The sequence below is a fragment of the Syngnathoides biaculeatus genome, chromosome 13 (assembly GCF_019802595.1).
Source record: "Syngnathoides biaculeatus isolate LvHL_M chromosome 13, ASM1980259v1, whole genome shotgun sequence".
NCBI lineage: Eukaryota > Metazoa > Chordata > Actinopteri > Syngnathiformes > Syngnathidae > Syngnathoides > Syngnathoides biaculeatus.
In genome coordinates, this window is record NC_084652.1 from 3,488,008 (window position 1) to 3,500,321 (window position 12,314).

Here is a 12,314-nt window from a genome sequence, read left to right on the forward strand (position 1 = left end):
TCCAAGAAGCAGAAAATTAAAATAGTCGGCCTGTCTGTACAATTTTGTTAGATTTATTTGTAGAATGAGTTACATTTTGTAATTGAAGTGCTGAAATAAAATTTATGCACCCATATATGCGCAGTGGCTGGAACCTGACCAGGCCATAATGGACCCCCCCCCCCCAAAAAAAAAAAAAAAAAAAGTTAGCTGTAGTATAGCTCAAGCCCCCACAACAGTAATAGATGCACAATGGAGAAAATACTTTTAACATTTTATTAGGCAAAACCAGGATTTACAACATCAGGGGGGGAAGGTTCTGTGCAACAATACAGGGCGTGATCAATGCCAACATCACTTTGTGCATATTTCAAAAGGAACCAGAAACCAAAACGGGTGCAATAAAAGCGTCGCCAAGACGATGGCACAAACATTTCTTTTGGACATGGAAATACCAAATGGAAACAAGCCCACCGATCCGGCACTGCTAAAAATCTTCGCAACGTTGGCATTGTCTCACCGCACAACTTCAAAAACGGTTTTTACTCAACATTATATAAAAAAAAAAAAATAACAAGTAGAGAGATGGGCACGCGTTTAAAATAAATCTTGGTCACAGCACGTCTGTTCTCGTTGAGGTAAAGCGAGAGCAGCGAGGCCCCCCGTTCATGGACTGCACAAAAAAAAACAACAACAACAAAAAAAAAAAGTTATTTACTTGGGTTTCTGAAAGAAATATCGGCACTCGGCGAGCAACGCACGTCCAGATTTTTAGAGCATCTGAGCGTCACCGCAGGCTTTGTGCACGCCGTTTTCCTCCTGAGCCTCTTCCTGCTTCACCTTCTTGATCACGCCTTCTTTCACAGGACTCTCTTCCGGTTTCCTCTGAAACACACAACCACAGTTCTTGGTTAACGCACACTGTGCGTCGCGAGTCCCATTCCGCCGTTGTCAAAAATGGCTGCCCCACCTTCTTCCTGACCAAGTGGCTGATGTCGGACACCGGCGCGTCGGCAGAAGTGACTTTGGACGGCGAGCACTTTGTCTGGATGAGCGAGATCAATTTCATTCATTTCATTGACGCTGCCACGCATATGCGCCACCCGGGACGGGGGTGGGGGGGGGGGAGACAATCACTTGTCAATAAGTGGGAACCAACAATTTTCCCCGTCCCTCCTCTGCTATGCGGCCGGAAGGCAGAACAAGAAACGTCAACAATTCGGACCTTCGCAATCTCATTTCTGATGAGACTTACCGGCGACGTGGCGAAGGCGTCTCCGCTCTGTTCAGCGGAACCAGAGGCGCCATCCTGACGAGAACAAATCGCAAAAAAAAAAAAAATTAAAAATCTACGTTGCCGTCGCCGCCCGCGTGTCGAATACTTTTGACCCACCGGCGCGGTCTTCCTGTTAAACATTTTCAAGCATTCGGCGGCGTCCTCCATTTTTTCCTGGATGTCCGGCAGCAGAGCTTCCAGCTCCTCCATCTCCTTCCTGTCCTCGGGAAGCTCGTCGCGCCCGGCGGCCTTTTCCATCGCTTCTCTCAGTTTGTCTGTCAGATTTAAAAAAAAAAAAAAAACAAAAAACAAAAAAAAGTTACGTCACATCGCGCGAGGGACGCCCGCTGCCCGCAAACGCTAGATTAAAAACTGATGCATTGAACTTAGAACCACAGCAAACAATGAAAGCGAATAAACAAAATTAATTACAACCTGATCGAAAGGTCAAAAGTTAAATGGCTGCTAAATATGAAATATGAATTCAACTTCATTCGGAATGACACCTCGTGTCCCTTCAAACTGCGAGCACTTTTTTTTTTTGGGGGGGGGGGCTACTACAAAAAAACGTTAACCGGGAACATCCTTTGAAAAACCCGCTTTTCAAAAGAAAAGATGCTGCGCCGACGCTTTTATTTTGAAATCCTCTCACCCAGCCTGCTTTTGACGACACGCACGGCGCAGTCGAGCGCGTCGACGGCCTCCTCGTACTGCCGGTTCAGGTGGAAGGTCAAGCCCAGCTGGAAGTGCGCCTCGGCGACAAGTCGGCTGTCCGAGTCCGAGTGTTTCAGCCTCAGAGAAAGACACTCGCGGAAGTCCTCCAGCGCCTGGTGGAAGTTCCCTTGGCAGAGGGCGGCAAGGGCGCCCTTCGTTTCTCGGCAACCGACGGCGGGGCCGGGGGGGGAACCTTGAACTTACCGGACTCGGCGGAAACTTCTCCCAGTTTTAAGTAGGCCTCGGCTGCCATGAGCTGGTTCTCCTTCGACTCTTTTCTATGTCCGCGATGACAAAAAAAAAAAAAAGTTCCGTTTGCAACAAAAACGAGTTGATTTTCCGCAACTTGAGTCTGCGGGAACCTCATGTAGATGACTTTGGCCACTTCCAGCATCTCCCAGGCGAGCTGAAGGTTTCCCACCTCCTCCTCCTCCTCCTCCTCGTCCTCGTCGTCGTCGTTGTCGCTTTCCTGCCAAGCATTCACGTTCAAGCCACGCGAGCTCGGCTTCGCGGGTGCTCCGTACCTTTGCTCCAGCATCGACTAGCTCCTCTGCACTTTCCTCATCGCCGTCTAAAAACAAATTATTTGAAATATTTCAGGACGAGGAACACTCGGCAGGCAGGGAGACTCACCTTTGGCTCCCTCTGCTGGTTGCTCCTCGCCCACAGCCGGTTCTTCATCACCTTGCATTTTCTCGTCATCCTTTTCACGGGCTTCGGCCTTTTCTTCCATCTTCTCCGACGGTTCTTCTTCGGTCTTCTTAGCGTCTTCCATTTTCTCCGACTTTCCTGCAGGGCTGGCTTCCATCTCCTCCATCTGATCAGCCGCCTTGTCGTCTTCCATTTTCTCTGACGGTTCTTCGAGCTTTCCGTCAGCTTCTCCCCGGCTGACTTTTAGCTTCTCTCCGGCTGCATTTTCCAGTTCCTCGTCCTCCTCCTCCTCCACCCGAAGCTCCGATTTGTCGGCCTCGCTTTCCTCCGGTTCGCTTCCGGTTCGGTGACATTTGCCGTCCCCTTCGTGAGCTCCCTCGGCCACGGAATCATCTTTGGACTTTTCTGAGGGCAAATGTCAAAATGTGTTCGACGGACGGCATTTTCCCCGAAGACGTCTCGCGGCCTCCGCGCAGCAAACCCGCCGACGACAACCGAGCGCGTCGGCCCACTTCGCAAAACGGCAACGTCCAGTCGATCGATCGCTCGTCTTCGGTTTGCTGATGCCGAAACGCGAGCGGCGTGATCGAGAAGATGTTTAAACGTCACTTCCAATTGAAGCAGGACGTTTAAAAAAAACTAAATCGGTTCGTTTAGGGATTTTAGCACGTGTGGTGAATTTTCAAGCCGTTTCGCTCCTCATCAGCGTGTTGAGCAAAGTATTCAACGGCTAACTTCTGCCGAATTAAGTTCGCCCGCGAGGGATTCGGTGAACTTCGGGCATTATCCTGAAATTCCCTCCCATCGTTTTCTGACTCTGGTCACTCACCATCAACGTTGTCGGCGCTGGAATCTTCTGGTTTCTCCTGGTCCCCTGGGACTCCGTCCAAAGGATTGCAGACTACCGCGTTCTCCATCCTGCGTCACAACACCGGCATCCATCTCTGCGCTCCTTTCGTAATTTCGCAATTAAAAATACAAAAAGACACTCAAAAGTAGAGTTCGTACCTCGCCAGCTCCAACAGGGCTTTGCCACACCAGAAAATTGCCTCGGCGCACTCATCCGCGGTGTCTCCGTACGCTTTTGTCCTGCGGACAAAAACCCTCCGCATGCCGTCATCCGGATTAAAAGGCGCCGCCGCGTGAGCTGGAGCCCCTCCCATCTGACTTTGGAGGCGGAGTCCGCCGTGGATTAGTCGCTAGGTTTTCAGTTAGCACGGCGTCTACGCTTTTTGGAACGTGAGCGCAAGCTCGGCTGCCCAGTTAAGACAGACCTGAAAGTCCAGATTCCAACCCCCGACTTTGAGGTAGCAACTACTGGTCCAATCCATCCATCCACTTAGCCGCTTATCCTCACGAGGGTTGCAGGAGTGCGGGAGCCCATCCCAGCTGCAAAAGGCCAGGAGGAGTAAGTGGGTACACCCTGGACTGGTCGCCAGCCAATCGCAGGGCACATAGAGACAGACAGCCACACCCACAATCACACCTAGGGGCAATTTAGAGTGTACGATTAATGTTGCGTGTTTTGGGGATGTGGGAGGAAACCGGAGTGCCCGGAGGAAACCCACGCAGGCACGGGGAGAACATGCAAACTCCGCACAGGCGGGGCCGGGATCGAACCCGGGACCTCAGGACTGTGAGGCCAACACTTTTACCAGCTGATCCAGCCTGCCCCTAACTAATACATTTGATATTTTTTCATTATACCTTCAGTTTCTTTTGCACCCTTACAGAAAATAAATTGCCCCAAGGTGCGATTGTGAGTGCCTCCACGTGCCCTGCGATTGGCTGACGACCAGTACAGAGCGAGCCCCGCCTGCTGCCCGATGACGGCTGGGATTGGCTCGAGTGCTCCCGCGACCCTCGTGAGGATGAGCAGTTGAGAAAATGGATGGATGGAAAAACAAGTGTGATTTTACCAAGGTTTACAGCAGAGGACCTTCATTCATTCATCCATCGTCAACCACTCATCCTCACAAGTATTTTGACTTTTTTTTTTTAAGATTTTAAAAGATCTTTGATTAATACATGCAATTATGGTCTTTTTTTAATATCTTGGGGATTAAAGGAAAGATTGTTTCCTTGCAGAACATCATGCAAAAAAAAAAAAAGGTATTAAGTTAGTTAAGTGTATTAAAGTCTCATATTTATGTTAATGTAGAGGCCCACAAACATTTGTGCTCATGGCCTGAATTTGAAATATGGCTTTTAAATGGTTGATTTCAATAAAAACACGTAGGATTATGCAGTTCATGTTTTTGGGAGAAAACTGCACGTACCGCAAAAGAGTTTTGCATTTTTTTTTTTTTTTTGGGGGGGGGGGGTCATCCTGAAATTTTCTCCAAAGCCTCAACGGGTTTTTTTTTTTTTTTTTTTGTGTACAGGTTTCAACTTTTTGCCATTTTAGTGGTTGTCCGTTGCACTTTCACGTGCTCCGCGCACTCTCCCAAAGCCCCTCGACCGCCTTGAGAACAGTTGAGAAGAGAATTTGCCGTCCCGACGGACACGACACGAGACGAGACGAGACGTGGAAGGAAACTCACAGAATCCCGCAGGCCTCCTGCAGCGAACTCACGGCCTCGGCCGCTCTGCCCATCACCAGGTGCTTCTTTCCAGCGCCGATCAACTTGTTGGCTTCTTCCATGCTCACTGAAGGCCGCGCACAAATTAATGTTTAAAAGCAAACAAAAAAAAAGGACAAAGGAGGGAGCAGAGCGGCCGTAAGTGACAAATGTTTGGCTGTGAACGCACGTGAAGCTTTCAAAGAAGACGAACGGCGCACGCCGGTGTGACGTCACGTCCTGCCGCAGCTTCGCCGACTTCTTGTGCTCGCATTTGGCGCCAAAATTCTCGCCTGACCGCTTCCGGGTTCAGTGCGGGCGGGGGGGGGCAGTTCTTAAAGGCACAGTAGACTATTTCGGACTTGAACGTTTAAAAACAAAAAGTACGATTCAAAGAACTTAATGTGGATCGGTGGTCCACAAAATTTCCCACCTTGTACTACTAAAAAAAAAACAAAAATTAAATAAGGCCGGCTAACAAATCAACTATTTCTTCCATAAAATTGAATAAATATTGCCCGCAGTCAATTCCAGGGGGTGTCAAACTTCATCACAGATCACAAAATCATTGTAGTTGTCCTCAAGGGAGCCACTTAGTGGGAAAACAGCAGAAATGTGAACTCGCTAACATCCATTTCCTGAGCCGCTTATCCTCACAAGGACTGCCAGCGCTTATCCCAGCCATCATCGGGCGGGAGTTCGGGTTGTACCCTGAACAACAATCCTAAATCTTTTCTTTAAAGGAAAATACAAAATCACAAGTTTTGTTTTTGTGAAATTCAGATAAGTTCAACAGTACCGATGTAATTTTTGTGCAAAACAGCAAGAAAACAGAAGCAAAAATGCCATTTGTTATTTCTATGGCTCCATCCGCCGAGCTCTGGAGTGTGTTTTCCAGAAGTTACCGTTAAGCAGTTGACTTCGAGCACCTCACGATTCTCATTAAGTGCGTGGCGGCGACGTTGCTCGTGACAACGAAAAGCGTCCACGGCGCCGTCACATCCTGCTGTGACGACGCCGTGTGGGAAGCTCGTCGCGTGTCGCGGCCTCGTCGTGCACGTCTGGACCTGGCAGGCCAACGGCGTCGCACTGAGACAATCCCTCTCGTCACTCAATTCATTTTCACTCATGCAACACCCAAAGTTCCCCCAGAACTGCCTCACGTTGTCATCAGTGGGCACAATGTAGAAACATATTGCGGGATATGAAATAGAAACGCTTCTTTGTTTGGGAAGAGAAGAGGGAAGAAACATTTGGAACTTTGCATGCTTTTTCTGTCGCTGTGTCATTTGCACGTTTTGTTACATAAATTGTGCTTGCTTGCTGTGAATTTATGGTGGATATTTGCATTCATTCCAGGATTTTTTTTTTTTTTTTTTCAAAAAAAAAAAAAAAAAGCAAAACAAAAGAGGAGCAGAATGCGGACGCCCTTGAAACGTCCAGATGCAGCAATTAGGCGCATATTGTGGAGCAGCAGATGAAAAGAGCGTTTGATGGATGCGAGCTTATTGTTGATGTGTGGCCCCTCTTATCGAACCCTTGAGGCGGTGCCCGTGGCAACAAGCGTGCAAGGACATCGCTCGGCGGATGGGAGGTGGCAAATTTTGGCGGGGAATATTATTCGCAATATCAGAATCAGAACCATCTTTATCCGCCGAGTACCGTTGGTCAGAAACATATCAGGAATTTGTCCCCGGCAGTCGGAGCCAGGGCGGCACGGTGGATCAGCTGGAAAGGTCCCGGGTTCGATCCCGGCCCCGCCTGTGTGGAGTTTGCGTGTTCTCCCCCGTGCCGGTGTGGCTTTTTGTCTGTTTGTCTGGATGTGCCCTGCGATTGGCTGCCAACCGGTTCAGGGTGTATCCCTCATCCTGCCCGTTGACAGCTGGGATAGGCTCCAGCACTCCCCGCGACCCTCGTGAGGATAAGCGGGGGAGAAAAACAATGAATGAATGCTTTTATTGTTCTTTGTTCTCCAGTCATTTGACATTTGCCTGTGACTTGGGACCGGCAAACTGTCAAAAGTTCAAGTTGTCATTTGTTTATTGTGGCAATTTCCTGGAATATGACAGCAAATACACTTTTAGCATGAACGTAAATATGACGCGAACTTCTTTGTGCAGTCGACTCTCACTCGTCTTGCGCGCATTTGTGGAAATGTTGGCGCAAATGTGCAAAGTCATGCTGCGTGTGCGTGGGTGAGTTGGTGGGGGCGGATGGGGAAAGGCAGGAACTGAGATCCCGTTCTGTGCGCCCTAATAACGCGAGAGCTGGCCGGCCCATATAAAAGGCGACGTCGCCGCGATTTCTTTCCTCAACGTTTTTCCTCCCGAGCGCGACAAGACCGGCCAAGTTCACACTTTCAGGTATGTGTTGCGAAATGACGCAAACCCACCTCGCCTGGTTTGCGCTTTAGTTTTAAACATCCCGCCCCGGTGACGGCAGTTTATGATTTTATTGTGAAATGTGGAAATAAGAGTTCGACAGGTGGATTTCGGGAAGAGCTTGCGCAACTTGAACACTTCATTTGATTTGAATCCTTTTGACACTGAAAGTAAAATCCCCTCCTCATTCTTTCACCCGCGGAGGAGCATCCATCCATCCATCCATCCATCCATCCATCCATCCATTTATTTCCCGAGCCGCTTATCCTCACAAAGTAGTGCTGGAGCCTATCTTCCGCTGTCTTCGTGCGGGAAGTTACCAGCCAAACGCAGGGCACGTAGAAAGAAACAAGGATAAGGATTCGCACTCGCAACTACCCGTAAGGACAATTTTAGAGTCTCCAAGTACTGTCATGTATGTTTTGGAATGTGGGTGGAAAAACCGAATGCCCGGAGAAAAGCAACACAGGCGTGGGGGACAACATGCAAACTTCACAAGGGCAGGGGCAGGCCGGTCCTCAAAACTGAAAAGTTCTTCTTTTGTTGGGGCAACCCTTGAAACACATAAAGAAGTGAAAGTGAAACCCATCTTTATGTTAATTAATATCTCATATCTGTGACGATCATGGAAGCGGAATCGAGATACAGTAACGGGCTGTTTTTCACAAGTCTGAACTTTGCCCCACTCCTTTTCAAACATGGATCAAATGTTTTGTTTTCATAACAAAATTCAAAATAAATGTTTAAATCAAAACAAACCATCTTTAAAAAAAACCGTAACATTTGATCATAAAATGTTCCCTGGTTGAAGTATCAAGTTTTAAAAATATTGACAGAATGTAAGTGTTTCATTGTTGTTCCACTTTTTCAGTGTTAAAAGTAGCCCAAACGTCAGCTATTAATTAGTTAATCTATAATAATGCGATTTTGATTTGTGCGAAATACTCTGTAAACCTGACAAGTCCAATTTGTCGTGTAATATATTTATGCATACTTGTCTATAAATGTGTGGATAAGCGCTATGGAAGATGAGCGGATGGACAGTATTACGAAGTATACAGTATACATGCTACAGTATATTCTTCCGCATATAATGTACGCGCACTGTAGTGGTCATTTCTTGATTCATTGGTGGGTTCTGTGGTCCAGTTGGCGGAAGATGGCGGCAGGCAAAGCCCAAATCGGAAAGACGGCTCCGGATTTTACATGCAAAGCCGTGATGCCAGGCGGCCAATTCAAGGACTTGAAGCTGTCCGACTACAAAGGTAACCAACCCGCCGAAGGGGGGTGGGGGGGGGCCTCGATGGCGCTCTCGTGCGGCTTTGCGATTCTCAACTGCGTCGGCGCCAATTTTCATCTCGACGCAGGGAAGTACGTCGTCTTCTTCTTCTACCCCCTTGACTTCACCTTCGTGTGCCCGACTGAGATCATCGCGTTCAGCGACGCGGCGGACGAATTCAGGAAGATCGGCTGCGAGGTCATCGCCGCCTCCGTTGACTCGCACTTCTCCCACTTTGCATGGTATTTCTTCCTTTTTATTTAATTTCATTGATCCCCGTCCATAAATGTAATTTTGCCGGCGCTCTCGGCAGGACCAACACTCCCCGCAAGGAGGGCGGTTTGGGCGCCATGAAGATCCCGCTGGTGTCTGACATACGGCGCACCGTCTCCACCGATTATGGCGTTCTGAAGGAGGACGAAGGCATCGCCTACAGGTCAGTCGACGATGTAGCGCCACCCATTTTTTTTTTTTTTTTTTTTAATTACATATAAGCCCCCCCCCCAAAGAAATCTAGGAAAACACTGTAGCCTCACCCACCTAAGGGGGGAAACGACACCACAGAATAGGAGGGAAAAGGAAACAGCAAGAAGTCTACTGTATCATCATCCATCCATCCTTTTCTTCTTTGCCGCTTATCCTCACAAGGAGAGAGCTGGAGCCGGGAAAGCTGCTTTCAAAACAGCAGAGCGGACAAAATGACTCCAGCTTTAGTTGAATATTCCATCCATTCTTTGCTGCTTATCCTCACAAGGGTCACGGGGCGTGCTGGAGCCTATGCCAGCTGTCAACGGGCAGGAGGCGGGGTACACCCTGGACTGGTCACCGGCCAATCGCAGGGCACATGGAAAAACAGACAACAGCCGCACTCGCAATCACACCTATGGGCAATTTAGAGTCTCCAATTAATGTTGCATGTTTTTGGGATGCGGGAGGAAACCGGAGTGCCCACCCGGAGAAAACCCACGCAGGCACTGGGAGAACATGCAAACTCCACACAGGCGGGGCTGGAATCGAACCCAGGTCCTCAGAACTTTGAGGCCAATGCTCTACAGGTGAGCCACCATGCGCAAAAAAAAAAGTTTACATTGGCAACATCGGGAAATGTCAATGATGAGTAGGGTTAGTAGCGGTGTCCATGGCAACTGGACCTGAGTAATCATTTCGAAACATGAAGATGTTGAAGTAAGCCAAAGGGCAGCGTTGGAGATAACAACTTCAAGGGGGGGGGGGGGGGGGCACAGGGCCAGGTCAATTTCAATATGTTTTTTTGTTGTTCTTGGGTTATATTTCTCTGATATTCACATTTATTTGATGATCTTAAGCATTAAAGTGGGGAAAGTACAAAAAAAAGAAGAATTTGAGAAGGGCGGGCCAATGCATTTTCATGCCACTGCATGCACGGATCAATAAATACCTGCACGATGCATGTTTCTGGGAAATGACGCTAAAGCAGCTGTGAAAGGAAAAGAAATCAGTGTTAAAGCAAAAATGAAAGCAAATTTTGTCACACTCTCATCCCGTTTAGCAGTGCAGCGGCTCACGTGGCTCACTCGATTGCTATTCATAACGAAACTGAAATAACATTTACATGGACTGCAGACTTCTGAGATTTGTTTTGAAAAACAAAAAGGGGAAAAGTGCAGTTCCGCTGCAACCCCGGCTGAGGATTCAGCCGCCCTTCACCACAAAGATAAAGTAAACTCATTAGGAACAGGAAATTCAAATGATGACTTAAAATGAGCAATATCAGGGTCATGAGAGTTGAGACATCCATTCAATTTCTTAGCCGCTTATCCTCACGATGGTTGTGGGAGTGCTGGAGCCTATCCCAGCTGTCAAGAGGCAGCAGGCAGGGGACACATATTAGTAAGAAACTAATTTATAGCACCATCTGCTGGACATGTTGGCTGCTATGCTTCTTTTCATGTCAGTCCTTACTTTTGGCTCAATTGCTTTGCTCTAAAGTCAAATTTTCTTTTTTCAAAACATATATTTGGCCCTCCTTTATTTATTTATTTATTTATTTATTTAAAAGCGTATAATTTGAAAATAATGACACATAAAATTAATGTTTTGTTCTCAATGGTTTTCAAAAGGGGCACGGTGGGTCAGCAGGTAAAGCGTCGGCCTCACAGTTCTGAGGTCCCGGGTTCGATCCCGGACCCGCCTGTGTGGAGTTTGCATGTTCTCCCCGTTCCGGGTGGGCACTCCGGTTTCCTCCCGCATCCCAAAAACATGCAACATTAATTGGACACTCAAAATTGCACCAATGGGGCAAATTTGAGTGCAGCTGTTTGTCTCCATGTGCCCTGCGATTGGCTGGCGACCAGTTCAGGGTGTACACCACCCGCCTCCTGCCCGTTGACAGCTGGGATAGGCTCCAGGACGCCCAGCGACCCTCGTGAGGATAAGCGTTGAAGAAACTGTGGATGGATGAATATTCAACTAAAGGTGGAGGCATCAACGCAGCAACCGATTTTGTCCGCTCTGCTGCGTTGAAAGCAGCTTTCACGGTCAGAAAAGTGCTGGGTCCAGTTTTAAAGCCTGATGAACCTCAAAATGTGGTAAAGTGCCATAAAGGGGAAACTGTTTTGCAATTTTCTTTTCTAACTCTTTACTTTACTTTTCCAGATGTCGCAGACGTGCATCAGTCACAGAAATCAAGAATTACTCCACACACTTTTTTTTTTTTTTTTTTTTACGGTCGTATGGCTTTCCCACCACGGCTGGAACTGTTTTGATCCAGAAATTGTCATTTAACATTCTTTCTGTTTTATCTGATCCGACGTATGACGAGGAGCATCTTTGTGTGCATGTCAGAGGTCTGTTCATCATCGACGACAAGGGCATTCTGCGACAGATCACCATCAACGACCTTCCCGTCGGGCGTTCCGTGGAGGAGACCTTGCGTCTGGTCCAGGCCTTTCAGTTCACCGACAAGCACGGAGAAGGTACGCCGTCGGTGATTGTCGCCTCACACTAGATTATGCACTTATCACTTTATGCGTATCAAAGCAAATGTTAATGCCCATTTTTTTTTTTTTTTTTTTGGGATGCAGTTCATGTAGTGTACGTGCTTGTGCTGCTGGCACATTGTTATGCTTTGACGTATCCATTTTTGGTGTTCATTTTCAGTGTGCCCGGCCGGCTGGAAGCCAGGAAGTGACACCATCAAACCTGACGTCCAGAAGAGCAAAGAGTTCTTCTCCAAGCACTGATAAGACCAACCCGGGAATCTGCTTCCTGCTCCACCAGATTTCATATCGATAATGTTTGCAGAAGAGATGATTTTTATATTGTTTGTAGAGGTGTTGCTAGGCGACAGTTTGTAGTTAGCCTGTCGTATCTGATTGTCTTGTGTATACTGAAGACCAAAGTATATTGTTTTAGGGTTTCATTGAGTTTGTCTTTTGACTTCATCCCTTATCATAAAATGAATTCTACAGTACTGTACTTTACATAATGTGGAA

The 12,314-nt window shown here is 47.7% G+C and overlaps 2 protein-coding genes across 2 annotated transcripts; one reads left to right on the forward strand and one right to left on the reverse strand.

Moving 5' to 3' along the window:
• Positions 1-241: 241 nt before the first annotated feature.
• LOC133511412 (histone-binding protein N1/N2-like) lies at positions 242-5,437 on the reverse strand. The gene is made up of 13 exons (XM_061840300.1): positions 5,164-5,437; positions 3,629-3,709; positions 3,450-3,538; positions 2,603-3,025; positions 2,494-2,540; positions 2,332-2,438; positions 2,174-2,247; positions 1,908-2,096; positions 1,373-1,530; positions 1,235-1,288; positions 950-1,024; positions 741-864; positions 242-652 (listed from the first exon to the last, which is right to left on the reverse strand). Exons 1-12 carry the CDS (start codon positions 5,262-5,264, stop codon positions 751-753), a joined length of 1,512 nt encoding a protein of 503 aa, XP_061696284.1. The 5' UTR covers positions 5,265-5,437; the 3' UTR covers positions 242-652; positions 741-750.
• Positions 5,438-7,411: 1,974 nt separating this feature from the next.
• Positions 7,412-12,245, forward strand: prdx1 (peroxiredoxin 1). Its single transcript, XM_061838277.1, has 6 exons — positions 7,412-7,544; positions 8,712-8,827; positions 8,930-9,083; positions 9,155-9,277; positions 11,665-11,795; positions 11,980-12,245. Exons 2-6 carry the CDS (start codon positions 8,722-8,724, stop codon positions 12,060-12,062), a joined length of 597 nt encoding a protein of 198 aa, XP_061694261.1. The 5' UTR covers positions 7,412-7,544; positions 8,712-8,721; the 3' UTR covers positions 12,063-12,245.
• Positions 12,246-12,314: the final 69 nt, after the last annotated feature.

Excerpts from the sequence above, each read along its gene's own strand:
- LOC133511412 (XM_061840300.1), bottom strand. The coding sequence starts at position 5,264 with ATGGAAGAAGCCAACAAGTTGATCGGCGCTGGAAAGAAGCACCTGGTG. Across the intron at positions 2,097-2,173 it reads AGAAGTTTCCGCCGAGTCCG|GGAACTTCCACCAGGCGCTG; the intron begins GTAAGTTCAAGG and ends CCCTCTGCCAAG. Across the intron at positions 1,025-1,234 it reads ACGCCTTCGCCACGTCGCCG|ACAAAGTGCTCGCCGTCCAA; the intron begins GTAAGTCTCATC and ends TCGCTCATCCAG.
- prdx1 (XM_061838277.1), top strand. The coding sequence starts at position 8,722 with ATGGCGGCAGGCAAAGCCCAAATCGGAAAGACGGCTCCGGATTTTACA. Across the intron at positions 8,828-8,929 it reads GAAGCTGTCCGACTACAAAG|GGAAGTACGTCGTCTTCTTC; the intron begins GTAACCAACCCG and ends ATCTCGACGCAG. Across the intron at positions 9,084-9,154 it reads CACTTCTCCCACTTTGCATG|GACCAACACTCCCCGCAAGG; the intron begins GTATTTCTTCCT and ends CGCTCTCGGCAG.